At 52.2% G+C, this 25,900-nt stretch overlaps 15 protein-coding genes across 15 annotated transcripts; 6 read left to right on the plus strand and 9 right to left on the minus strand.

Annotated features, from left to right (window-relative positions):
- Positions 1-26: 26 nt before the first annotated feature.
- On the minus strand, positions 27-1,199 carry BCR37DRAFT_388416 (uncharacterized protein; the record flags this gene model as incomplete). Its single annotated transcript, XM_040870617.1, has 1 exon — positions 27-1,199. One exon carries the CDS (start codon positions 1,197-1,199, stop codon positions 27-29), a length of 1,173 nt encoding a protein of 390 aa, XP_040723755.1.
- Positions 1,200-1,551: 352 nt separating this feature from the next.
- On the minus strand, positions 1,552-2,603 carry BCR37DRAFT_86612 (HSP20-like chaperone). Its single transcript, XM_040872517.1, has one exon. It carries the CDS (start codon positions 2,394-2,396, stop codon positions 1,905-1,907), a length of 492 nt encoding a protein of 163 aa, XP_040723756.1. The 5' UTR covers positions 2,397-2,603; the 3' UTR covers positions 1,552-1,904.
- A 317-nt stretch (positions 2,604-2,920) lies between these two features.
- Positions 2,921-3,262, plus strand: BCR37DRAFT_333435 (HSP20-like chaperone; the record flags this gene model as incomplete). Its single annotated transcript, XM_040867100.1, has 1 exon — positions 2,921-3,262. A coding segment is annotated over one exon (342 nt), but the record flags the coding sequence as incomplete, so codon positions are not given.
- A 74-nt stretch (positions 3,263-3,336) lies between these two features.
- Positions 3,337-4,200, minus strand: BCR37DRAFT_403239 (putative mitochondrial tricarboxylate transporter; the record flags this gene model as incomplete). Its single annotated transcript, XM_040871986.1, has 1 exon — positions 3,337-4,200. The coding sequence occupies one exon, from the start codon at positions 4,198-4,200 to the stop codon at positions 3,337-3,339; it is 864 nt and encodes a 287-aa protein (XP_040723758.1).
- A 1,244-nt stretch (positions 4,201-5,444) lies between these two features.
- On the minus strand, positions 5,445-7,805 carry BCR37DRAFT_349741 (Sec23/Sec24 trunk domain-containing protein; the record flags this gene model as incomplete). The annotated part of the gene is made up of 1 exon (XM_040867951.1): positions 5,445-7,805. One exon carries the CDS (start codon positions 7,803-7,805, stop codon positions 5,445-5,447), a length of 2,361 nt encoding a protein of 786 aa, XP_040723759.1.
- Positions 7,806-8,331: 526 nt separating this feature from the next.
- On the plus strand, positions 8,332-9,270 carry BCR37DRAFT_349663 (S-adenosyl-L-methionine-dependent methyltransferase; the record flags this gene model as incomplete). The annotated part of the gene is made up of 1 exon (XM_040867940.1): positions 8,332-9,270. One exon carries the CDS (start codon positions 8,332-8,334, stop codon positions 9,268-9,270), a length of 939 nt encoding a protein of 312 aa, XP_040723760.1.
- A 66-nt stretch (positions 9,271-9,336) lies between these two features.
- On the minus strand, positions 9,337-10,688 carry BCR37DRAFT_394127 (uncharacterized protein; the record flags this gene model as incomplete). Its single annotated transcript, XM_040871413.1, has 2 exons — positions 9,337-9,347; positions 9,392-10,688. The coding sequence occupies 2 exons, from the start codon at positions 10,686-10,688 to the stop codon at positions 9,337-9,339; spliced, it is 1,308 nt and encodes a 435-aa protein (XP_040723761.1).
- A 2,473-nt stretch (positions 10,689-13,161) lies between these two features.
- BCR37DRAFT_349872 (glycoside hydrolase superfamily) lies at positions 13,162-14,628 on the plus strand (the record flags this gene model as incomplete). Its single annotated transcript, XM_040867962.1, has 1 exon — positions 13,162-14,628. The coding sequence occupies one exon, from the start codon at positions 13,162-13,164 to the stop codon at positions 14,626-14,628; it is 1,467 nt and encodes a 488-aa protein (XP_040723762.1).
- A 7-nt stretch (positions 14,629-14,635) lies between these two features.
- BCR37DRAFT_381530 (kinase-like domain-containing protein) lies at positions 14,636-16,545 on the minus strand. The gene has a single exon (XM_040869718.1). It carries the CDS (start codon positions 16,499-16,501, stop codon positions 14,720-14,722), a length of 1,782 nt encoding a protein of 593 aa, XP_040723763.1. The 5' UTR covers positions 16,502-16,545; the 3' UTR covers positions 14,636-14,719.
- Positions 16,546-16,678: 133 nt separating this feature from the next.
- Positions 16,679-20,194, plus strand: BCR37DRAFT_349645 (armadillo-type protein; the record flags this gene model as incomplete). The annotated part of the gene is made up of 1 exon (XM_040867938.1): positions 16,679-20,194. One exon carries the CDS (start codon positions 16,679-16,681, stop codon positions 20,192-20,194), a length of 3,516 nt encoding a protein of 1,171 aa, XP_040723764.1.
- On the minus strand, positions 19,925-20,946 carry BCR37DRAFT_88092 (acyl-CoA N-acyltransferase). The gene has a single exon (XM_040872520.1). The coding sequence runs from the start codon at positions 20,729-20,731 to the stop codon at positions 20,207-20,209; it is 525 nt and encodes a 174-aa protein (XP_040723765.1). The 5' UTR covers positions 20,732-20,946; the 3' UTR covers positions 19,925-20,206.
- A 238-nt stretch (positions 20,947-21,184) lies between these two features.
- BCR37DRAFT_381532 (ribosomal L29e protein family-domain-containing protein) lies at positions 21,185-21,849 on the plus strand. The gene is made up of 3 exons (XM_040869719.1): positions 21,185-21,212; positions 21,263-21,401; positions 21,489-21,849. Exons 1-3 carry the CDS (start codon positions 21,210-21,212, stop codon positions 21,536-21,538), a joined length of 192 nt encoding a protein of 63 aa, XP_040723766.1. The 5' UTR covers positions 21,185-21,209; the 3' UTR covers positions 21,539-21,849.
- Positions 21,850-21,944: 95 nt separating this feature from the next.
- Positions 21,945-23,264, minus strand: BCR37DRAFT_381533 (uncharacterized protein). Its single transcript, XM_040869720.1, has one exon. It carries the CDS (start codon positions 23,119-23,121, stop codon positions 22,018-22,020), a length of 1,104 nt encoding a protein of 367 aa, XP_040723767.1. The 5' UTR covers positions 23,122-23,264; the 3' UTR covers positions 21,945-22,017.
- BCR37DRAFT_381534 (acyl-CoA N-acyltransferase) lies at positions 23,261-24,217 on the plus strand. Its single transcript, XM_040869721.1, has 2 exons — positions 23,261-23,593; positions 23,632-24,217. The coding sequence occupies exon 2, from the start codon at positions 23,670-23,672 to the stop codon at positions 24,183-24,185; it is 516 nt and encodes a 171-aa protein (XP_040723768.1). The 5' UTR covers positions 23,261-23,593; positions 23,632-23,669; the 3' UTR covers positions 24,186-24,217.
- BCR37DRAFT_388427 (WD40-repeat-containing domain protein) lies at positions 24,209-25,786 on the minus strand (the record flags this gene model as incomplete). Its single annotated transcript, XM_040870618.1, has 1 exon — positions 24,209-25,786. One exon carries the CDS (start codon positions 25,784-25,786, stop codon positions 24,209-24,211), a length of 1,578 nt encoding a protein of 525 aa, XP_040723769.1.
- Between the last annotated feature and the right edge of the window lie 114 nt (positions 25,787-25,900).

Genomic DNA, 25,900 nt, shown 5'->3' on the forward strand with positions numbered 1-25,900 from the left:
ATCCTGTTCGTTCGAAAAAGGAGGCATCAAGCAGTGATGGTATTCCAGTCCCAGGCATCGTCATCATCCATATACCTCGACCACAAGTCTGTGGAATCTTCCAAGCCTTGGTTGCTGTTGCTTGTTGCCAGCTTGCTCGAGGCTGGCTTGATGGCCTGCTGCATGAAGTCATCTTCCTCAGCAACAGCCTGCTTGAACTGCCAATTGAGCTCAACAGGTGCCAAGGTACTGTCAATCGTCGTCTGCTTTTCCTGAGTTGTGCCCCACAGTGCAGCACTGAAGAAGTGTGGGTCCTGCTGCACAAACGTCGCAGGCTCGCTATAGGTCTGTGGAAGCAAGAGCTGCTGTGCGTTCATGGGAAGCGTGGCGCTGAACAAGCCTTCCTCTGAATCCTGCCGTCTGAGAATCTCCTGTACATCGTCGACCTGTAGCGCTGCATAATCGATGGTCTTGCGACGCAAGTCTTCCTCCATAGGCGCAGGTGAGTTATTGAGACTACCGCGTAGTGCAGGCTGTGGCAATGATGGGTGGCGAGCCACTGGCTGGTATGGTCGGACATGAGCATGTCTGGGCTTCAGATCCGAGAGTGTCAGGTTGCTGCTGGCAGGTGCCTGTTCGAGCTTTGCTGCCTGTCCAACAGACTGCCTGCGTGCATGCAGACCAGACGCCTTTGGATCATACGGGGCCTTGCTGGCACCTGTGTTTGTCTCTTCCTTCTTCTTGTTGCCGCTTGTGACGGCGCTACCGGAGCTCTGCTTGAGCTTGGGTGCGATATCCTTCCAGGCATCAGAGTGCCTAGGGAAAAGGGAGTCGTGGTCAGCATACTGCTTGCAGTTGACAAAGTCATGCTGCATCGCCTTATCGCCTGGCTTCGTCACACCGGCCAGTGCCTTTCGGAAGGCCACGGCATTGGCGAGGTAGGCCTGGAGCCGGGCATCAAAGTCTGCGGAATCTGTCTTGAGGTGTGCGTTGAGGTTGCGGTATTGAGCAGGCAGCTCTGCCTCTTCCTCTTCATACATCTCTTCGTTGAGGACATCCTGCTCCGTGACACGCAGGGCCTTGCCCGTGCGCTGCTTGTGGAGCTCAGAGGCACGCTTGGCACTTTCGATGCGGGCCTCAATGCTGCGGTCTGAACGTCGAGATGCTGCGATGTAGGCCCTCTCCTGGTTCTCCTGGTGTGTTCGCTCGTTTCGCTTCATGCTGTAGTCGTTGAATAGAGCCTTGGTACTTAGTACTTAGCTGGTACTTAGTAGATGTTGGGGATGTTCGCCCTTTTCTTTCCCTTTCTCTCCCGTCGGTTGCGCAGAGATCGGAGGCGGCCACTCTGATTGGCTGGAGGGCAGATTCGGATCTGGAGCTACGTCACAGCGCAGGCAGAATGGAGAGACACGATAGACTCGTATACGCTACAGCTCATGGAATAGTAGTAGAGTGGATCAGGCGACTCAGTATAGGTTGTATGACTACTAGGACTAGATTGACTCTGCTTTACTGCTTTTTCACGCTGCGAGACGATGTGCAAAGTACTAATTACTCGCAGTCACCAGCACACATCCCCGGAGCTTGAGCTGCTTGACACCGAAACACAGGATCTTTGCGGACCTTGCCTCGTCTGCCCTAAAGCTACAAAGTACAAACCCACGGCCACTCCGGGCTGTGCATGACAGACATTGACAGTGTATCTGTCACTCGTCCAATCGGGGTGTCCACAAAACCACCCTTCTATCTCGAAGTCAAACCCTAATACCCTATTGAGCAGCGTGTCACCACTGACTCATCACCGGACTGCTACGGGTACCACGTCAGACCCGTGACAGTCAGACAGTCAATCAGAAGGTCTAGGCAATGTCACTCGAAAATGTCTCCATTACTAGTACACCTACAAACCCAAAGCATGTCCAAGATCAAGCAACAGTAATCTTGTGCTTCAGCTCAGCCTTAGGATCCTTTGGCACAGTGATCTGAAGAACACCATCCTCATATCTCGCTGCAATTTCTTGCGCCAGAATCACCTGCTTATTGAGCCCCACAATCCGTTCAAATGTACCACGTCCACGCTCCAACTTCACAGCCTTGACCGCTTCGTCTTGGATATGGCGATGTGGTGCTGCCGTGGCACTGATGGTGATGCGGTGCGTTTTGGTGTCGTACTCTATCGCTATCGACTCCTTTGAGACTCCGGGGAGTGCCACGTCAATGAGGATAGCATCGCTTGTTTCGTAGAGATCCACGTCTGGTGTGGAGACGACTGCCTTGGTCTGAGCCTGAGCCTGGCCTTGCTGAGCTTTTGCTGGACAGCTTGGATGTTGCTGAGCAGCAGCGAGATGCTGGAAGAAGTTGCCGACGAGGTCTTGAACAAGGAACTCGGGTTGTTGGGAGGCAGTAGTAGAGACCATGTTTGTAGTAGTGGTTGTTGAGGTGTGTTTTACTTTGAAGATGTTCTTTTGGAGCTGGGAAGGAACGAGCTCTTATACTGCTTCACCCTAGGAGGCCACGTCAGCACCGGCCAGCTGATGAGTAAGACGGCGATGTGTTCCTGTGCCTGGCGCCTTCAGATGGAAGTTGCGAGCGTGTCCTGGAATTTGCGAGAGTCTCCTGGAAATTGCTAGACTCGCAGCATGGAAACATCGAGCACAATCGAGAATACGCAACCACCCGCTCGATCTAGCACATAAATAGGCCCTTCCTCTTCCTTCTCATCCTCATCAAGAACCAAACAACTCAAGTCAAAGAACAAGCACTTCACTACACACACACAAGCACAACCATGGTCGGCTCATTCTACACAGCAGCACCCGAGTTCTACGTCGAAGACATCGTCGGCGATCTCTTCGATCACCTCGCCAGCTCCACCAGCCAATACCAAAACAAGGCCAAGCGCAGCGGCAAGGGCGGCGCAGGACGCCCTCAAGGACAAGGCCAAGGCGCCACCATCATTCCCGATCTCGACATTTATGAATCCACCACACACATCCTCGTGGATGTCGTCTTGCCTGGTGTCAGTAAGGAAGCTGTCAATGTCGAATACGATCAAAAGACCAACCGCATCTTGATCTCTGGAGAAGTGGCTGCACCCAAGCACAGCGGCGAGGAGGTCAAGCTCGTGCGTCAGGAACGACCGATCGGCAAGTTTGAGCGCGTGGTGGGTCTCAACACGCAGCAGATTGTGCCAGAGAAGATCCAGGCTTCCTTTGATGCTGGTGTCTTGTCGTTGCAAGTTCCCAAGGACACCAAGAGTGAGGAGAAGCGCAAGATTAGCATTGCTTGAGCCTACGATGCTTTAGCCTCATGATATTTACGACTGCATTTTCATAGCCAATTGAATCTCTTCTAAATCTATATGCCGAGCTTCGTGAGTTGTGCCGATGTTTGTTCATAGCAAGTAAAGACGATACCACCCGACAAGATGAGTCTCGCCAAGCGCGGCAATGCCCCAGACCATAGCGAAAAGAAACCTTCTTCCGTGACAATGCGACTAAAGCAATGAAACGAGTTTTTGTATTCTTGCCGTGAAGCAAGAGATTGCATGCGCGTCTTGACAGTATCGAGCGGCATGGTCGCATACACGGTGATGATGCCTGCACACCCGCCAATTGCAAAGGTAGAGGCAATCCCGAGCTTTTCGCCGGGTGCGAGCGAGCCTTGTGCGGCGCTCTTGAGGAAGTTGTAGGAGGAAAATCGAACGGCCGAGTTGGCACTCTGTCGCATCATGGTTGGGAAGAGACCCTTGTACAGCGCCGTGAATCCTTGTTCTCTAATAATTGTTTTTGTACCATGCACTAAGCCATTGAGTCGAGGTTGTGCGCGTTTGCGATCATCAATCAGGGCTGTTTTGACACTCTCAAAGGGGGTTACTGCGAACAGACTCTCACAGATACCCGCACCGAAGCCTGCAATCAATGTTCGGCCACCCGATAACTTGCCATCTTCATCTGCGAGGGCGGCTTTGATGCTGTCGAATGCAAGAAACCGTACGGCCGCTTTCAGTGCATTGCCGGTGATGGTGGTTGAGCAGCCCGTGTACCACGCTTTGCCAAAGGGCGGGATGGGTTCCTTTTGACCGGCAGGTAGGCGACGGTTGAGTTGTTTGATGGTTTTGAGGTATTCTGCTGGGTAGGTGATGGAGACTTCGATGCCGCCTGCCAGGGCTCCTGATAGGATTGAGTTGAGCGGACTCGGCTTTGCCTTTACATCGGTCATGGCTGGAGAGAGCGCTCGTCACTCTGGCTTGTTCTTCTGTCAATAGGACTCAAGCTTCCCAGTTGTCGGCTACAGCGCGGAGTCGTCATTTGGCAAGTCACAAAAGCGAAATTATGTTAGGCACACGCAAAATAGCTCTAATAGTAGTATGCTGCTTGCTATTGTACAATATACAGAGATACAAGCGGTGACAAGCCAAGTACTCTGCTGTGTCTGCCGGCATATTCCGATGCAGAGTGACGTGTGTTCAGATGGAGGGGGATTTTCTATTTTGGTCGCTGGAGGTGGGACGGGAGATCTGCAGGAATGGGAAAGGGAAAGGGACATAAGAGGCAGAGGCAGCAGAAGTAGTAGTAGTAGTACAGAAGACAGAGTATATACTATTCAGAGTACAGAGTATCGCACCATGAAGACAGCATCCATTCTATCCACTGCATTCAGTCTCTCTATCTCAACTGCAGCAGCACTCCCACAGCAGACACAGGCACCATCGACCACAGAACACGCACCAGGCACAACCCTCATCATAGGACTCCCCAGACCAACCTCCACGCCCCTGTCCTGCCATGCTCCCAGCACCGTCAAGACCACCACAGACTGCACATATGGCTTCCCCATCTCCTACTGCCACACGCAACCACCACCCGTGACGTGTGCACCATCCTCTTACCCAGCAGTAGCACACAACCGCTGTGATGCATTCACCTTTTGTGCACCTGTTCCCACAACCACCTCCAGCTGCAATGGACAGGATGGGTTCGCAGCAACGGGAACAGCAACGCTATACAGTGGCACGCTAGCAGGTGAATCCACCGCCACAGTCATTGCAACACCCCTGTGTGGCTGTTCAGGCTACTACAGCTACGAGGCACATGTTCAGAGCACTACTACGTCGTATCGTGCAGTCTGCATGCCACTCTACAATGCTCAAGTGGGTGCAACCACCTCAGTCTGTGGATTGTCGCCCTCAGGAACGTGTGCACCCTACTTCACAAGCTCAACCTGGACGTATACGTTGACGGATGCAAATGGAAGTATCATCACGCGAGCAGGGACACAATGCTACTGTCCACCTGGCAGTACAGCGTCTTACACACAATTCGCCAACAACACTCCTACCTGCATTGCCACAGCTGCTGCACAACCGACCGCTTGAACAACATCAACGAATAACGAATCCAACGACAACCAACAGACTTGCTCATTGTAGACTCTATAGCATTATGACTTTTGTTTGAAAAGTGCTAGTAAACGTGTTCTTGGCCAGAATACCATTTCGGTGCATAACTGGATGCTTGCTGCTGTTGTTCTGCAATCAATGCATTCACCTGACGATGCACATGCACCATGAAATCAGGATAACTCATGGCATCAGCGCCACGATCCTCAATCAATCCTTGTGCAAATAGAATCTCCGATCCATCCAGCGATTGTCGCGCCAACTGCGGGACGAGCGTTCGTGTCCCTGACTGCGCATTCAGATGGGCAACAAGATTGCGTACTTGTGCATTGAGCAGTGCCTCCAACTGCGGCAAGGTCGTATCCTTGGCATCCAACGTGTCCAGTGTCTTACCAGGTCCATACAAATCAGTAATGAGTTGTGGCGAGACGTCCGATTTGAGCCAAACGAGCAGGTATTGGCCATTATCCAGCAAATACGCACCACCTGGTTCGATTCGTGCAAAAGCAGTGCGCACAGCAGGCGGCATGATGAAGGTCCCCTGATCATCCGCAAAGCACTCTTCTGGCTGCAACGCGTGTATCGCAATAAGCCTAGGATATAACAGGCCAAGGAGATCCTTGACGCCCAGACTGCGCAGTAAGCGGTGATTGACCACGCGTACATCGCTGTTGACATGATCAGTGCGCAGCCCAGGCTGTTTCTGCACAGCAAGCGTCAAAAGCGGTAGAAACTTGAGCGATTCCGGCATGATGAGTTCGGCGGCATTGACACTGGGCGCACAATGCTTGCGATAGGCACACAGAATCTTGACGCATAGCTCAGTGACGGATTGTTTGATATCCTTCAGTGGTTTCTTAAGGACTTCCATGGCGGCCATTTTGGCAATCGCAGCAATCATGGCACCCGTATCACAACTCCGCATCGATTCTGAAATGAGTGCTGTGACAGGCGCTGTGATGTTGTGTATCCGCAAAATGCGTTGTCCCTGCAACGTCGTCATGAGCACAGCACTCTGGAAATGCACAGGCTCGCGAGGATCCAGCTTGCCATCATGCTTAAACACAAACGTCACTGCTTTATCCGCATCCACAACACCCATCTCCAAATCGGATGTGCCGCGGGGTGTGAAATTCCCGAGCATCTGGACCACGTCGAGGTTATTGCTACAGCGCATCTTCATCTGCACACTCGTTCCTTGGAATCGATGGATGGCACGAAGCAAATCACCCGTGAAGCGGACGGCATCGCGCTTGGCAATGAAGTTCTGGTAGTAGAATGTATCACCGCCTGTTTGCTGTGCCAAAGTGCCAACAGTCGCAACGTCAATATAGGCACCCGGAAACAGGAACATGTCGACACCCACGCCAATCTCAACGAATTCCTCGGCAACCTTCTTCCAATGCGCACTGGCTGGGTCGTACAGAAGTTTTTCATCGACCGTATTGTAGACTGCTTGTTGATCACGCATCTTGAGTTTACCAGGGCCCCACGTCGGCAATGCACTGAGGAACAACTCCAACTTGCCGCCAAAGTCATGCATAGCCATATACACCGCCTTGGTCACAGCCCCAAGAGCAGGCTCAGGCACACGCTCAGTCTCAAAGATAATCGCAATGGCTTGCAACGCCGCTTGGATCGATGCTTGATTCGCAGTAGGATCCACAAATAAGCCTTCATGCAAGGGCACAAAGACATCCTCCACATCCGTCACATGCAATACTTGCGGCATGGTCGCTGACGCTTCTCCCAAATTGTAGAAATGGCATGCGCGGTCAAATGTCATGATGGCCACACGAGCGCCGGTTGGCAAGGGACGTCCTGAATCATACAGGGCTGCACGGATCGCTTCTGCTGCTGCTGCAGGAACACCACGAACAAGGGATTGTTCAGAGACATCCACAGCAAACAACAAATGTACAGGTTTCGGCTCACGGTCTTTGAACCAGTACTCCTTACCCACCAAAAAATCGCACGTTCCAAATTGTAGTTCTGGTCGAAGGTGCCAGTCTTGCCGCCGACCCGTGTTATCTGCTGCAGCATAGTACTCTGCAGGCGTCTCACTTGCAAAACCGCAAATGTTGCAAGTGAAGCGAGCACCGCCACTGATGAAGCGCATAGCTGGGTTCATGTACGTGCGACAACGGCTACATCGCGGCGGACCACCTTGAAGGCAATCAATCATAGGTACGGGCGTTTCCTCTGACCTGATTTCTGCCAAGGGTTGCACAGTTAGCGTCAAGGGGATCTGTGTTGCTGCAAGGACATCTTCAGTTGCCGGAATGATGCCTAGTGAGAGCCGTGCAAATTTGGGGTTGGAGACACCTTCATCCATAGCGACAAAGTCGACATTGGCAGGTGGAGCCAAGGTATCGCGTCGCCCTGTGCGAAAGACATTGCCGGGTTGGTTGTAGAATGCTGCCATGGCTTGCGAATCACCTGGGAAGTCAGGCATGGAATAGGCCATACTCTGACGATCGCCTTGATAGTGCGTCGACTGACGCTGTTGCTGAGCGGCATCGAGCACTTCTGTCTCCTGCGATCCATGTTGTTGCTGCTGCTGCTGTTGATAGTGCGCATGCATTGGCTGAGCAGGTGGTGGCCCTTGCGGCAATTGAGCCGATCCCTCAGCAAAGCCGCTAGGCGTGCTCTGTAGAGAGCTATCAAGTACATGCCGCGTCTTCTTCTTGCGTCCTGGCTGATGCTGCTGATGTGCCATAGATGGTGCCTCTTGCGCTCCATTGAGCTGCATGCCCATCATCTGGCCCTCTATACTGTGCGGATTGGGCGGCCCATTGGCATTTGGGCCCTGGAACCCTGCATCTGCATTCCAGGCCATCCGTCGTCCCAAGCCAGCCCGCTACCTAGCTCGTCCCTTGTACACGTAGTCTGGTGTCTGTGCCAGCGTGTTTCCCAAAATTCGCGACAGGAAGCAACAAGAGCGCTTCAGCATGGACACGCCCATCACAAGGACAGACGACGACGCACTGGCCGCACGGGCAAGCGCAGTCAAGTTGGGGTACTGGCAGGATGACTACATCAAGCACTTCTGCAAACAAGCAGACCGAAAGGCGCCCGTCATCAATCGTGGGACTTACTTGCGAACACGCGCTATTGACCAGGCCTGCGCACGCTTCCTACAGCTGCCAGAGACAGGAACGAAGCAAATTATCAGTCTAGGGGCAGGCTCTGATACACGCTTCTTTCGTCTGGCTCAGCCCTTTGTTGTGGATGGCACAGACATACCCTTCAAGTACCACGAACTCGACTTCCCACACGTCACACAGCGCAAGGCCATGACGTTGACGACAAAGAAGGCGTTGAAGGATGTGCTACATTACCAGACAACCTGCACAGTGAATGCGCGCGCTGGCAGTATCTACAGCAGTCACTACAACCTGCATCCAATTGATCTACGTTCCCTGCACGAGACGGAGCTGCCAGGGGTCGATATGAGTCTGCCCACACTCATCATCAGCGAAGTCTGCCTGATTTACATGGACTTGGAAAAAGCCGATAGAGTCCTGTCCTGGACAAAACGATTTACTAGCGCTGGCGTCGTGCTATATGAGCCCATTGGTGGTAATGATGCATTCGGCAAGATGATGGTGAAGAACCTGGCAAGCCGCGGACTACAACTCAAGACTCTTGAACAATATGCGACGCTCGCCTTGCAGCAAGAGCGGCTCTTGCACGTTGGAGGCATGACACATGCGCAGGCGAGCGATATGAATGCCCTCGAGCGGGATTTGCCGCAGGAGGAGCGAGAACGAATTGCAAAATTGGAGATGTTTGACGAAGTAGAAGAATGGAAGATGCTTGCTGCCCACTACTGCTTTGCAATTGGTTGGCGCGGGCCATCGGCTGAGGCAATGCTGTCGTTGAGATGACACACTCGCATTCTTCACTCAGAGAGAAGCTTCCAATTTCCAGGGAACAGGCCATCAGCACGCGCATCAGAGATGATCTGTCGGGCCTCCTCTTTTGTCATTCCTTCTGGCATCGCCTGACCAGCTACATCTCCAAGTTCAGCACTGACAACAGCAAGCTTGAGTGCCGCCTCGCGTTGCGTCCGAATATGCTTCGGAAGACACTCTGCAACAGCTCTCTTGTAGTACACCTTGGCGTTTGTCCGAAGCACCTGCTGATTCTTCAGACTCGTCTTGCTTCCGATATTCGAGCGAAGCAATTCAATATCAGCGCGAGAGACCCATACATCAGGCCGTCGTGATTGTGCAGCGGTAGCGAGCTGTACGGCAGCACTCAATTGTGCAGCCGCTCCCGCAGTATAGACCTTCCATACCTCTTGTAGTGTTGCCTCGTCTGTGACTTCCGCCTGCATGGCCTTGGCCAAGTCAATACATGCGTCACTGTAGCTACATGCCGCCTCGAGCGTTGCGGGACCATTCGCAATGATTTCCTCGAGCGAACTCTTCCAATCCATCAGGGACAGCGAGCCATGCTCATGGGCGCAGGATAACTCTGATAGCTGAACACTGCGCTGCACATCCTGCCAACGACTGGCTGCCTCATTTGGGTCCGCACAGCGTGGCAAGATTGCCTCGGCCTGCGGACCCACTTGCGTCAGGATGTACTGTCTTGTCGTTTCAAGATGTTGCACAGCAATGGATGCATCGAGCATATTGCTATACGCATCAGCCATGGCAATCAGTGTGTCCAAAAGAATGTCGGGAGTAATATAATTGACGTCTTGAGCTTCCTCTGTTTCGTCCATAGCAGCATCTGGAGCATTTGCAGGCGCAGTCTCATCATCTTCGGCCATCTTGGCAAGCTCAGCAGTCTGAACCTCCCGACATGATTCAAGTAGCTCCATAGCTTGCAGCAGATTCTTTTCAATAACGTCGTCGTTTCGCATCGCTACCAAGACTTCGTGTGTCGTGACAAGCTCAATCGAAAGCAAAAGCACCGTGGCAAGGTTGAATTTGGCATCCACATGATTCGTCCAACGTGATAGAAAGCTTCTGTGTGCATCAGCTGCCCTTTCAAGCAATTCTATCTGCTGAGTGGCAAGCAAAGCACAATTTTGAGCCATGACAAGAGGTAGTCTGGCAGCATTATACGCTGCATCCGCATTGGCAGAGTCTAGATTGACAGCAGTATCATAGGCTTCAGCAGCTTGTAGATAGAAACGATGGGACTTGTCGGGCTGCTGTACCCAACGATCGCCTGATTCCTCGAGGTCTGAGGCCAGGTCAATAAAGTCCTCGCAAGTTTCTGGACGAGCCTTTTTGTTCTTGCTCGAGGTAGCTGTAACTCCCCTTGCATTATCTTTCTTGATCTTTGGCATCTTTCCGAGCTAATCACAGCTGTCAAGTCTAAGAGAGAAGTACACGGCCATGGCGACAGACAGCAGCTGCTGACAGGATCTGAAGAGCTTGTTTTCAGATGGGCAGGCTGATTCCTATGCCGGTTCCTCGTTCTATTGCGATCAGGGATTGGGCTTTCAGCCTTAGGCTCACTACACAAAAATCGAAGTCAGGACGATAAGCTGATGAGATCAATCCTCTAGAAGGCGAGTCCTTTTTGATCGGACGCAAAAACTGTGTCGGCTGCTGCTTGAGAAATTCACTTGCGACAACCATGGGAACACATTGCCCAGTAGTCATGCAGCTTCAAAGTGCTCTATCTGCATTCACAAGCGAGCTCATTCAACCTAGAGGCATCTATCATACTTCATTCCGCCAGGCGGCTGCCGAATACAAGCTATCGGTACCGATCTTACAAGATACCAGCCCACTGTTGTATTTTTCAGATGTGTATCGCGACTTGAGGATGGCCATGGAACAAGTGTCAGGAAGAAAGCCAGGTGGTGAAGCGACTTACCGAGACCGGTCAGGTCCTCTCACCGAATGTAGAAGGCTGCTAGTATCTTGACTTAGATCATCTTACGTTTTATAGACTATACTTCCGATCAACGTGTTAGGTGGAACGAGATTGAATCTGAGAGGCGAAGCCGCATCCAGATATAGATCTACTTGTCGCTGAGCAAGAACACCAGTCAGCAGTTGTCAGCAGTCGTCAGCAGGGGCCGACAGTAGGTGTTTAGATCTAGATTTCGATCATCTGTGTCTGACTTACAACAGGATCAGCCTGAACATACAGCGATTTCATCGTCTCAGTCAGGTGTAGACACCGTGTAGTGGTCTGTATTGATAGAATTAATACAAGTCATGTTGCACAAGCGATATCTGACGCGCCACAGCCACTTTGCTCAATAATACTTGGAGTTGGACCGAAGCTGTCGAGTACAAAAGCTTTGCAGGCTGAAGCACACGTTCCGATAGTCCGGCTTTGGTCATAGAAGGTGTAGCATGGAAGCTTGGGAAGCTTCGAGATCTTGTTGCTCGCTAGATCGCGTGAGGAAGAGACTTGTTCTGAGTCGTCGAATCTAGTTCTAGTGCCCATCGGGATTAATCTAGCCCGGCGCGTGGGAGTCGCGAGTGTAGCGACACTGTAGCGCGCTGGCTAACATACCGGAACTGGCCTCACCGGTCAACTATCATAGGTCGCGTAGACGACAGTACAGTGAAAGGACGCAAGAGCCATAGGAGCATTGTCAATCCTAGTATGGCCTGTTGGCCGCCTCATGGCCGCCAGTCAGCCTGACCTAAGATCACCGTAGCGAGATGAACATAGCCAGCGCTGGAGTCGACATGCCTCTTCGACTCTCCTGACTCTTGGCCAGGCTAGGTAATATATGCATCATCAAAACGCGACGCTGATCCTTGTCAGTGCAAGACTGCTAGCTGCTGCGACGAGTCTTCAACGCATCGTCCGCGGTTGAAGAGGAAGGCTGGCACTGTGATGACAACACATGATAAAAGCGCTGCCAGTACTAAGAAGTAAAGCTTCCGAAACAGCAAGTAAGTCGACGCTGGTCTGACTAATGGCAGTGTCCCTTGACTATCCCTGGTTGCTCCGTTGCCCGCGGGTGTTGCCGCAGTAACGGAGCGGGTGTCTCAATAAGTCATCATAGGGAGGGAATGTGTAGACTCCGTAGGCGCGATCTCGAGACCAGATGCGTGACGCCGATGCGAGACACCTGCTAGCCCAGTGCTGGGTGGTTCGATGCTGCCGGGCCAGTCGCTCTGTGTCTCACAACCAGGTCCAGCCAGCCTTCCCCGGCGACCAAGACACCGCCCAGTGACCCAGCCGCGACGGGGGCGCCCTCACTGACGCCGTGGCCATTGGCTCCTCGTGGTCGAGAGGACATACTCTCCTGCCCAGCCAGCACCACTTGGGCATGTCGCCGTGGTCGGCCACGCTAAATCTCCGTCAGCGCCCTGGGACGACCACGGCTAAATCTCCGTCAGCGCACTTAGAGTGAGCAATGTGTCTCACTTGCGACCTCGCTGGCCACGTCAAGGGGGCCCGGATCTTATCGACTCGAGCTTGTGAGACTTTCACAGGTGCTTGCTACGCGGAGACTACGCACCCATGGACACGATACAGCTCATGGCCAAGGGGCCACCGCAGAGGGACGTTATATCAGTCATCCGTCCCCTCCGACGACATCCTGGCGTACACATACACTGCTACTACCTACAAACACATCGGCTATGGCTGTCGCTCTCAAGTCACTAGTCAGCAAGATGGGAAACGACAAGTCAAAGCTCCGTGCGCCGTCCCCTCCCACACGATCACGCCCGCAGTTTACGCTACCGGGAAGTCGCATCACTATTCCAGAACCTGTATCCCCGTCCATCTCGGATGAGTCTATCGATGGTGTCGCAGCAGACGAGCACTGGGTTCCGAGTAAGATGCGCAGCGGCGGCGACCTCACACGTCAAGAGCTCTTCCGTTACAGAAAACATATTGGTGTCAACGTCGGCGCGTGGTTCGTTGGCGAACGCTGGATCTCGGACGAACTCTTTGGAGCCTGCCCTGGTGCAGGTCCCGGACAGCGCAGCGAGCTGGCTTCTGTATCTGCCCACGTCAAACGTTATGGTTTCGAAGCGACACGTCTCCGGTGGGAGAAACATTGGGACAGCTTCATGGATGCCCCCATGGAAATCCAGGAGATGAAGGCTGCCGGCATCAACGCTGTGCGTTTGCCCATCGGCTGGTTCTCGCTCTCACGCCAGGAATTGCTTCGCTCTACTTCCTTTGAGCGATATGGAGCTGTGTACGCCAACTGCTGGAGCCGTATTCTCACCTTCATCCAGCAATGCTCCGATGAAGGCGTCGGCGTTTTGGTCGACATGCACTGTCTTCCCGGTGGAGCCAATGCTGACGCACACTCTGGCACAGATTCAAGCGAGGCAGGCCTCTTCTCGGATGTGAATGCTAGGCGCCAAGCACTCGAGTCCATCAAGTTTGTTATTCGTGAACTTGCTACGCGCACCAATGTCATCGGTATCGAGGTGGCCAACGAGCCCACCTGGGGACATTCCGACTGGCTCAAACCTTTCTACATGGAGTGCCTTGCCTACGCCAAGAATCTTGGCAACGGTGTCCCTCTCTATATTGGCGACTGCTGGAGCCCGCTTGAGTGGGCCACTTGGGCCGGTAAGTTGCCTTCAGACCTGTTCTGCGTGGTCGACCACCACTACTATTACTGCTTTGACGACAAACGCAAGTCTCGCTCGCCACAGCAAATCATCGAAAGCATTCAGAACTCGACAGAGCTGGAGCAATGCAGTATCGCTGCGCACGGCCAGGTCATTGTGGGCGAGTTCTCCCTCACCCTGGATGAGAGCTCCCTCAAGCAGGTCAAGAAGGCTGATCGCCCTGCATGGGAACGCGCCTTTGGCAACGCTCAGCTGCAGCAGTTCTTGCACCATTCTGCGGGTGCTTTCTTCTGGACGTGGAAGTTCCAGGTGCGCAACGGTACCAACAACTGGGACCTTCGCGATGTCTTGCAGAACGACTACCTGCCTTGCCCTGTTGCGCCGCAACTTGATGCATCTGCAACAATCTGCGCAGCTGTTCAGCAGCGCAACAAGCTCAAGGCCGCAAAGACGCGTGAGCACACCGCTTTTTGGAGCACCCACGGCGATGCAGAGCAATACGAGCACTGGCGCTACGAACTCGGCTGGGACCGAGGTTACGCTGACTGCCTGCAGTTCGCAAGCGAAGGTGATGGTCTTGTGTGCGCGTTCCAAGAACGTCTGGTCATGCTTCGGCAGCGTGCACACAACCGCAAGCGCGGTGTCTCGGACTTCTCTTGGGAGTTTGAGCATGGCTATCGCGCTGCTTGGGCATGTTTCCCTTACCACTTCAAATGATATATTTTAGTCCTCTTCAGCGATAGCATATGGCATAGTCATTCAACTCAACAAAGCTTTGCTACAAAAAAGAGATGAGGGATACGCTTGCCTAAAAGTGTTGCCGTGATACTGATTGCTCATCTTGCTGCGACGGTCTTTCGCGATCAGCCTTGTCCTGCATGAAGGAGCCAAAAAGACCAAAAGGTTTGACTTCCACCTTGCTTTTGAATGGGTCTTCGGGGCTACTCACCTTTCTTGCTCTCTTCGTGGGACGAGCAGCCGGCTTCACAGGAGAAGTATGACCCCGAGCATGCTTGTGACCGTGTGAGGCCACATCCGCTGGAGCAACATTGAAATTGTGAATGTGTTCAAGATCGCTGAGAGCTGGACGATTGTGTTGCTTCTCTGTGATCTCTGCCGTCATAGCCACAATCCTTTTCTGTGTATTGGCGACAATCTTGTCGACACAATGGAGTCGTGCCTGTAGTACAGCTTGATCTGTCTCGGCATACTCTCGGGGTTGCCCAACCTGATCCACACTGAGCGTTGCGTGGTCAGTGCTCGGTGCTAGCTGCTGTATACCTTGTCGGAATTCATCCAGCTTCGCCGGAGAGCGCAGTTGCCTCAATGATGCCAGACTCCCGTCGCGGGCGAGAACGCCAGGATCTGACTTGCTCTCGCTGTCCAAGTGTGTAGCATCGCTCTCTATCTTCTGAGCTGCAATTTGCTGCTCTAGTGACTCCCGATCTTCATCCACCAGCGCCAGGAACGGATCTTGCAGTGCCTGGACAGCCGTCGTTCGATGCCAAGGGTCAAGGTCCAAGAGGCCATCCAAAAATGTAGCTGCCTCCTGCATGTCTAGTGAGACGTTCAGGTCAGCGTCGCGTGTGCCAGTCTGGCACCAAGTAATGAGCCGGGGCCATGAGATGGAGCGTTCATGTACAGTTGGGAGGTCAATCTCAAGTGTCTGATTGTGGATGCGTGCTATGCGACGCATGCAACCTTTGCCAAAGATGGCCGTCAGCTCGATCAAGGCGTCAATATCGTCGGCAGAATTGAAGAATGGGAAACGCCCGGACAAGAATGTCAAGAGTATCACACCGGCTGACCACATGTCAAGAGCCTGATTTTGCCGGTCACACTTGAGTAAGACTTCTGGTGCGCGGAATCCACGCGTGCCTGAACGATTGGCACGTTTACCTGGTCGGTGGTCTTCCTTGAGGTACGAGCGACTCAGCTTCGCATGCGTCGGTGAGATCATGTCAATCTTGCGCATTTCATCATCATCCATTTCGCTGCGCGCTCTGCAAGGACATCCTCCTTCGCCCAAGGGTGGAGCATACTCTGCGAGTCCAAAATCAACGAGCTGTCCTTCTCGTCTGTGCACATCGTACAAGAAATTGCAGGGCTTGATGTCCCGATGCATAATGCCGTGGTCGCTCAAGTCCTTCAGCCCTCGCATGAGTGACCGCATGTAAAAACGTATATCGAGGATGCTGAGGTCTCTGAAGTATGCCCTGAAGTCGGCGTGTTTGTAGTAGGGCAGTACGATAAAGACCTGATCCTCGTGGCGGAAGGATGTGATGACTGGCAGGATGTGTTTCGACCTTCTTACCTTCTGGAGGATATCAAGCTCATTATAGATCCTCGCAGGAGAGGCAGTAACGTAGAGTCGCTTGATGGCAACAAAGTAGTTCCAGCATGGATCTCCACCAAGATGCGTCAGCCAATCGTTGCAGTAGGAGTCCTGCTGCAGGTCTTCGGCCTTGTATACGGTCGAAAAGGTGCCTTCGCCAATCTTCGAGATGAGGTTGTACCGGTCTGACAGATGAGTCAGATCCTGTAGGTCGGACTGAGGCACCTCCTGCTCATAGTCGCTTTGCGGATTCATGTCTGGAGCATTTCTCGTCCAAAGCTTGTTGACCGGGTGTTGTGGGTGTCGCGCGAGTCTGCCGTCCGCGAGAAACAAAAATGTCGAGACGCGTCGAGGAACAACAACAACAAACCATCTGTGCAACCAACCTCAGACGCGCTTGCTTCTGCTCTGCCTGGCGGTCGAGCCTGCACAATGATAGACTTTGCGCTTTCCACCGTGCTGAATAAGTATGCGGACAATAACAAGCTCTTGCCGAATGATGATTTATCTACTTCTGATTCCGCCGAGAGGCGCGATCAATTGAATGAGCTCATCGAGACGCTGTCTGCAGAGCCAGACGAAATATTGCAAGAGGCTACATATGATAGCATGGAGAACTTTGTCGCGTGTGTGCCTTCGCTCTCCGCGTCTGAGATTCACAAGCTCGCTGACCTCATTTCGTCTGCTATACTTGCAAAAGCACAATCTTTAGCCGGCGAATCACCGGCTGATTTCGATTCACAATCCCCGGCACGGACGACCTTAGAAGCGCTTTGTTTCATGAATATGGTGTTTATCAATACGCTGCAGACCGATTCTGCATTGTTGGCGAACGGCGAAGCGGCAGTCTCTGTGCGCGGAAAAGCCAAGAGCAAGAAGCAGAAAGAAACAGCCGCCGCGACAGTGGACATCATGGGTATCCTTGTTCCGGCTTTCGATGCTATGAGCAAAGTGCTCAGTCTGCGTGCCGCCAAGATGTGGCCCACCACGTCAGAGCGCGATGCATTTGTCAGTCTCATGACAAAACCTGCATACCTCGTGGCTGAGAGCGAGACACTGATGAAGAAGGTAGAAATCAGGATGCGTTTCTACAAAATCGTTTGCGTAGCAGTCAAGCACCACGGACATGCGTTTGGAGCACAAACAACGATTGTCCAGGATTTGCAGTATTTCGAGCATCTATCCGACCCACTTGCAGAGCTGCTGCACATTCTCAACGATCAGTACGACTTTCCTCAGCTCACGGACGAGGTTTTGCGCGAGCTGAGCAACAAGGATTTCAATGCGAATGATAACAAGGGTCCCAAGTTTGTCAGTGTCTTCCTCGTCAAGCTGAGTGAATTGATGCCTGGGGCTGTCCTGAAACAAGTCGGTCTTTTGGCAAAGTTTCTTGACTGCGAGAGTTACAATCTACGGTCTGCCATCATTGAACTCTGCGGCAATCTGATTGCCAACCTGTCAAAGGAGGAAGCTGAAGAAGGCGCAGAATCCTCGCACAAGGCACAGATCAGTGGCTTTTTTGACTTGTTGGAGGAGCGATTCCTTGACAGCAATCCTTACTGTCGTTCGAAAGTGCTTCAGACATATGTCAAACTCTGTGATTTACAAAACAAGTTCCCAAAGCGCAGACAAAAGGTATCTGACCTCGCCACACAAGCACTGGACGACAAGTCATCCAACGTCCGACGCAATGCGATCAAGCTCTTGGCACGTTTGGTGCAGACGCACCCCTTTGATATGCTTCATGGCCCACAACTGTCCCTCGTTCAATGGCGTGAGCGTGTTGTGAATGCTCAAGCGGAGCTCGATATCTTGCAACCTGAGCCTGAACTCGTTGCGGAGCCAGACGAGGAATTGATTGAAGCACCCGAATCGCCACAAAAGGCTGCACCAAAGGACACAGAAGCTGCCCAGGCGAAAGCGGCTGAGGCACAAATTAGGCAAGAAAATATCATGAAGTTGCAGATGACGAAGCGGTACTATACAGAAGCTACGCGCTTTGTGGAGACACTCACGCTGGCCTCACAGTCGATCGTACAGTTGTTGGCTTCAAAGACCAAGACTGAAGTGATGGAGGCTATGGACTTCTTCGTTGTCGCTGATGCATACAAGCTTGAGCCTGCCAAGGAAGGGATTCGACGCATGCTCCACCTGATTTGGACTAAAGCCACGAGTGATGAGGGCAAAGGTGTGACATTACACTTGCTCGACTGCTACCGCGGCTTGTTCTTTGAAGCACCCGATCAACTTTCTGCCAATGACCAAGCCAACTTTGTGGCAAAGAATATGATTTCCTTGACATACGGCGCTACCCTGGCGGAACTCACCTCGCTTGAGCAGCTTCTCAAGGTCATGATGAAGGATGGACAAGTCAACGACGAAGTAATTGCAAAGCTTTGGCAAGTCTATGGTGTTCAGCGTCGTGAAATCTCCAAGAATCAGCGCAGGGGTGCCATTATCATTCTAGGCATGCTTGCTCTTGCCAATCGCGACATTATCGTCAATGGCCTCGATGTGCTGCTGCAGGTTGCCTTTGGCTCCATTGGCAAGCGCGATCTTGCTCTAATGCGTTATTCTTGCATCGCACTGCAGCGACTCGGAACTGGCGAAAAGGCACAAAAGGGTGAATTGCGAAATCAAACAACCAAATTGCCTGATTCGCATGGTGTTTTCAGCAAATTGGTGGAGGTCATCACTAAGCCTGCCCCGAGTAAAGAGTGGTTTGGAGTGGCGGAACAAGCCATTGATGCCATCTATGCGCTTGCCGAGCATCCGGATGAGGTGTGCTCAGATATCATCAAGCACCTCACACAACAAGTCTTTGCACCGAAGCAGCAGCCACCCACGCCGCCACGGTCGAGGAGTGTATCGCCTGTTGAAGAGCACGACGAGGCGGCTGTGGACGCTCCTGAAGCTGAGGAAAGCTCTAGCAAGTCTGTTGGCACCTCGCGACACCTGGCAGACTTGCTATTTGTTGTTGGTCATGTGAGCATCAAGCAGATTGTCTACATTGAAGAATGCGAGGGTGATTTCAAGCGTCGTAAAGCCGAGGCAGACAAGGCAAAGCACACACAAGCCATTGAAGCGCCAGCTGATGGTGCCAAGGATGACCTGGATCTTGTGAATGGCACAACAGAAGATGAATTTGCCGATGCCATGACGCATATTCGAGAGCGAGAGCTGCTCTTTGGCGACAAGTCGATCCTTGCTCGCTTTGGTCCGCTTGTGACGGAGGTTTGTCGCAACAACAAAGCTTACCCATGTCCCATACTGCAAACGGCAGCGACCATGACACTGGCCAAATTCATGTGTGTCTCTGGTGCGTACTGCGAGGCGAATCTCGAATTGCTGCTACTCATTCTGGAGAAGTCGACGAGTGCAGCGACCCGCAGTAATCTTGTGATTGCCATGGGGGATATGACTGTGTGCTTCAATCACATTCTCGACAATTGCTCAGATCACCTCTACCGGCGGCTTAGGGATGAAGACCCGACCGTCAAGAAGACTTGTCTCATGACACTCACCTTTTTGGTATTGGCTGGGCAAGTCAAGGTGAAGGGTCAGCTGGGCGAGATGGCCAAGTGTTTGGAGGATGACGACAAGCGCATCACAGATCTGGCACGCATGTTCTTTACAGAGTTGGCAACAAAGGACAATGCCATCTACAATGGCTTCACCGACATCTTTTCCTTGTTGTCGAGTAGCGCTGATCCTATGGATGAGGATGTCTTCCGACGTATCATTCGCTTCCTCATGACATTCATTGAGAAGGACAAGTATGCGAAGCAACTAGCTGATAAGCTTGCGTCGAGACTGGTGCATTGTGTGAATCAACGGCAATTTGACGATGTTGTTTTTGCCCTTGGTTGTTTGCCGCCACAGGCGAAATCAGAGACGGTGCTCAAACTGGTGAGCGATGGGTATGCGTTTGCTGTAGCGGCACAATAGTATGGTGTACATTTAGTGAAATGAAGATTGCAGTGGCAGTTTGTATCGAAAGGCGTCGTTTGCATTGAGGTAATAGCGATGAAGCCGCTTGATGCGAAGAAAGCCGAGATTCTCATAGAGCCGCATGCTTGCTGGATTGGTGACTTCAGTCTCGAGACAGACTTCATCTGCCTTGCGGCTCACCATCTCTGCAATGGCTCGCTCGACGAGCTTGGTGGCAATTTTGCGGCCGCGATGACCAGGTTTCACAGCGAGCATGGCGATGTATCCACGAAGCGCTCCTCGATGATCTTCCAGCTTACAGACAATCGTGCCTACGGGTTCATCATCAACCAGCGCGAGAAAGCAGAGTTCCGGCCATTGATGGATGAAGTAGCGGTAGACGTATATGCTATAGGGTTCTGAGAGCTCGTCTGCAATCAAGGCGATGATGGTGGGGAGCTGCGTTTCATCTTTATATGGAATGAGCTCTAGCTTGCCTGACTCTTGAGGGGTCAGGGAGAGTTGTGCAATGGCAGCATCGAGCGAGCAGGCCATGCGGGAGCTGCCAAGCTGTTGCGTCGTTGTCGTTTTGCTGACAAAGTGGGAGGGGAGGGAACTCGACTAGCACCAGGATGAACACTCAAAAAGTACTGGGCATTGCAAGGCAAGGACGACGGGCTCAAATGGAGAGGCAGGCACAACGGAAGACATATATGACTGCCGATACTGCTATCTAACAGGCTTCTGTAGTGCATATACAAGGTCAAAATGACAAGCAAGCAGGATCGAGGGATACTCCAGTAACATGACAGCGGCCATCATCCGACGCAGCTGGTCTGTCCTTCCTTCCTTCACTGAGTCTTCCCTGGTAAATCTGTGCCTGTAGTATGTCTGTAGTGTTCTGTTGCCAGTCACAAGAAAACAAATTTGGACCAGCAGGAAGACAAACACGTGACCTGAGCTGGATCCACTGCGAGAAGACTGCTACCAGGAGGAGGACACCGACTGCGAAGCATCAAGACACAGAGCAGCAATGGTATGCTGAACAGGAGCTATACAGCGCAAGAGGCTAACTGCATCATGTAGGCCAAGTCAAAGAACCACACCAACCACAACCAAAACAAGAAGGCCCACAGGAACGGCATCAAGAGGCCGACTTCCAACAGGTACCCCTCCATGAAGGGTGTCGACCCCAAGTTCCGTCGCAACCTCAAGTACGCACAGCGTAAGGAACCTTCAGACAAAGATCCAGGTGTGAAGAAACGAACGCGCCTGGTCTTTGTACATTGCAAGACAGCGTCTAACAAAACAGACGGAACACAAAAGGCGATTCGCGCTGCCCGGGCTGAAGCTGCCAACTAGGACTTTGTTCCTCTCGACAAAGAGCAGCATCTATGTCAATGAGCAAAGCTTGCATCAGCATCTCGCGACAAGATGAGCATATTTGACGACAGCATCCTCTTTTGCATGACTCTTCTTTTCGACCTATAGTGTCCATACAACACGCTATCCTCGACAAACTATCCTACTGGCCTGACTGATCTGTGTTTGATTCAAAATGGGAAGAGCAATGGGCAATGACAAGCACGATTGTGTAAGGCGCCAGCTGACTACCTCTACAGCTTGGTGACCTAAGGAATACTTGTGCAAGAGTGAATTGGGAAGCAAGCAGCAATGCTCTCCCCAGGCGATTGAAAACAACCTTGCCTTGACGCTCTTTTTACGTTCAAGGCAGGCATGCTGAACGATTCGGTTTCATTCGAACACCTTCTCCTTGATTCAACGTACTTTGTTCATGATACTACAACACATTATGCTATACGCTCCTCATTCAATGCATCTCAAACAGACGCTGCTAACCTCCCTCGCAATCTCTGCCAAGTCCCCTCAAACCCTCCACATATCTCGCGGCACTGCCTCGCTACAATGCGTTGTGCAGCGCCAGCATGCCAACCATCCCGTTCAAGCAAGAGACGACTCTGCTCTGCCATGCGTTGTTCTTGCTGCATCACTTCAATCTGATCCCGTACTGTCCGTAGTTTCCTTGATGCAGACAAGGAAGTTTGTCGAAGCATACTGAGAGCGTCACTCAAGCTCGCCAGGTCAAGAAGCAGCGCATTCGTATCCGTCTGTAGCTGATTCAACTTGTCTGCTGCATTCTCACCATAACCTTGACCATGACTGCCGTGTGAGACATGGCTATCGCTCGTCGTCGGTCGATCAGCACGGCTCAGTCCGCGACTCACTTCGTCCAATGCGTTCAGTGCCTCCCTCAGTAGTCTCTGATCCAACAAAACTGCCTCACCCTGACTGTCCTGCACCGACTCAACAGACAAGTAGCCAGCAGCCACTTGCATTGCCAAATCTCTGAGTGCATTGATCTTCCGAGGCATCGCAGCTGCTAAAGACTCATGCGCCGCGATACACCGAGAAGCAACTGTTTCAACGGCAGATTGTGGTCTGAGTTCACTCAGCGCATTTGTAAAGCGATCCACAACATCTGCATCACTTGCCGTCTCGTCGAATGTGCAAAACCCCTGAAGCGAGTGAATCGCTGCGTCGAGTACGGGAAACGTCTCTTCTGGCTCTGAATCATCTGCTGGATCTCCATAATCAGCACCATCATAGTCACTGGGTTCTGCAAGCAGTTGACGAAGTGTATTGGGACTGTGCGTGTCGCGTTTATGCTGTTTCAAGGTATCCAGAGATGTTCGAAGTCGCAAGAGATTCGTTTGCCTTGTACATTGTCGATGGGATTGAGAACATCCTGCTGAATCTAATAACGAGCCATGTGACATCTCAGAGGCGAGTGAGCGGCCTGCTGTGGGTCTATCGGGCGACGTTGTCGTCATGAGTGCTTCTGATGTAGGCGCATCCAAGTCATACAAGGAGGAAGTATCGTCCAGACTATCAAGCGCTGCAAGCTCATCCTGCAGGCTGACCATGGGAGCATGGATGGAGTAGAATGAGAGAGCGCGCCTCGCTGATGGTTGTTTGTCGCTGACTTGCTTGGTCGCGGTCTCTGCTGACTCTTGGGCGCGACGAGATGGAAGCAGAATCTACTTGTCCCAGTCTCAACCAACACGAGCTCCATGCACGCGATCTCGAGGCTGTCCTCGTTCATATACACTGAGCAGTGTTGTAGCTGCGAGATACGTGTACGCATCTACAGGAGGAGCTCGAGAGATCGCGTTGCTTGACATGTCATCTGAAAGCAAGACGTCAAGCCTGGACAGTGGACAGTGGACACTGCATCTCGGCCTGATCATAGGCTGATACTAGCACTAGTACACTTTCGGCCGTCAAGCTCAGGCTACTACGTCCTACTACGTTGCTCATGTCCTCCACGCGTCGCTTTAGAGCTTCTGATCTATTTGAATTCAATCGCGTGTAAGCTTCTAAACATATCAGGATCTCTGACTGACATGCTGCCAGAAATCTAGACATTCTCACAGAGACTGTATCTGCTCAATTCAACCAAGATCGAGTGCTAATGACCAGTATAATATCTCCTTCTATCTCTCTTATCTTGCTCGTTGGCCAAGTCTATTCTCAACCATCCTCTCTCCCGATGGCAAAGTCATGGGCTACAGCAAGTCATCTCGCCCCGTTCTTCTTTGCTAACGAGCTAGTCATGGGCAAGACTGAAGGCCGAGGCAAGGATTGGCACGGTCATGTCACAGCAGTCACAGTCGCACCACCGTATCGCCGTCTAGGTCTCGCTAAAAAGATGATGCGTTTACTAGAACACGCCAGTGAAGCGCAAGATGCCTTCTTTGTCGACTTGTTTGTACGCTCCAGCAACGCTCTGGCCATTGACATGTATCGATCATTCGGTTATGTCGTGTATCGACGCGTTGTCGACTACTACAGTAGTAGTAAAGGTCCCAATGAAGATGCCTTCGATATGCGCATCCCATTAAAACGCGACGTCGACAAGGAAAGCATTCACGGGCATGGCGAGGATAACCGCATCGAAGCGGATGCATTCCCAGACTATAGCATCTAGTGTACAAGAAAAGTCTCTCTTTACTATTGAAAGAAGAGGGCTTTGCCGGAAGCATTTCCTGCAAGCACCCAATTCTGTGAGTCGTGCATCTTGACAACTGCAGGTACAGCTGTGATCCGTTCATCTTCGAGAGAGGCCAGCATCTCGCCCTTGCCACTGCATAGATCAATGCGACGCTGCATATTGCCAATCACAAACTTGGCTTGTCCGTCGAGCGGTGTAGCTTGCCATTGGGCTTTGAAGACAGTCAACCAACGTCCAGTCTGATTGTTGTGTTTTAGCTCGCAGGTCGTGTCGAGTTCAAGCGGCTCAGCAGAGGCTGCAGGAGGTTTGGATTGTTCAGAGAGAGAAGCCATGTCAAAGAGTTTGACAGTATCGTCGTACGCAGTGGCCAAGATGGTCCCTCTATCGTTGAAAAAGGCAGAGGAGACACTCAGTCTGCAATCGTAGTTGGCGAGGAGTGAAGGATCCCCTGAAGTTTTGCGACCTTTTGTGATGCTACGCATATCCCAGACTTTCATGCTCCGATCAAGCGAAGCTGTGCAGATGAGGTGAGGATGCAAAGGGTGCATACCCATGCCGCCAATCTTGCGATCATGAAGTTGGAACAGCTCGGCGTCCTTGACGCGTAGATCGCGACGTCCTACTTGTCCATCATTTGTAGAAAACAAGAGGACTTGTGCATCCTGCTGCACCTCAAGGGACGTCAGTGCACGGTCTTCCAGTGGCGCATAAGCCTCGGAAGCCACGCCTGATGCCAAATCAAGACAGCGAATGGAGCCATCATATGAAGCAGTGTAGAGCTTTTGTCCTTGAAGCGGGTCAAATGCAAAAGAGGTGATGGTGCCAGCATGGAGCTTAAAGTGGTGAATCATTGGCAAGTCATCGTCGTCAGCAAGGTCCGCGTCTTCTTCCTCTGCATCGCTTTCCTCCTTCTTGACGGCACTTTGCCGTGCTTTACGTTTCGGCTTAACATCCTCGTTTTCTTCTTCAGTCATTTGGTTCTCGATATCCCAGATACCCAGATGGCCGCGCTTGTCGCCTGCTATCGCGAGCTTTTTGGAGGAGCCAGGGTGCATACCAATGGAATAGACACGCTCAGGCGTGATTTTGATTTCATTTGGGTCCCAGCGCGTCAAGAGCGAAAGTCCATTGAGCTCCTTTCGAAGTGCATTGAGATTCGCATCTGACGTCTCAAAGTCTCTCGCCTCTCGCTTGCTATCAATGGCCGCTTGTGCCAAGATTGATTTGGCTGCTTGCCATGTACCGCCATTCTCAATGACATGCTCTAAAGCAATAGGGCCAGCGACTCTGACGCGCTTCAAGCGTTCCGCCTCGCGTCTATCCTCCTCTGCCTTTTCATACGCGTTTCGAGCAACTTCTGATTCTGCTGGAATGCCAGAAAGCCGCGAACTAGTGCGTCTTGGTGCAAGCGACACGTCTTCTTCCTTTTTTCGAGGTCTAGCAGGCGCCTTCTTCCGTTTCAGGCTGCCGTTGGAAGAGGCGACAGAAGGTGCCTTGATGCCAGTCAAGCCGATTTCTTTCAAGAGTGCTTCGTTCTTGGCAATATTGGCAAGCCGTTCAGCCTCATAGTCATTCATGCTGAGCCTTTTGGCGTGCAAGGCTTATGCCCTCCGCAGACGAGGTTGAAGCTTGAGAGATGAGAAGTCGCGATCTGGATCTGTGGGCAACAAGTCAGATGGGAAGGCAAATCA

Source organism: Protomyces lactucae-debilis (genome assembly GCF_002105105.1).
Source record: "Protomyces lactucae-debilis strain 12-1054 chromosome Unknown BCR37scaffold_15, whole genome shotgun sequence".
In the NCBI taxonomy this organism is placed as follows: Eukaryota; Fungi; Ascomycota; class Taphrinomycetes; order Taphrinales; family Protomycetaceae; genus Protomyces; species Protomyces lactucae-debilis.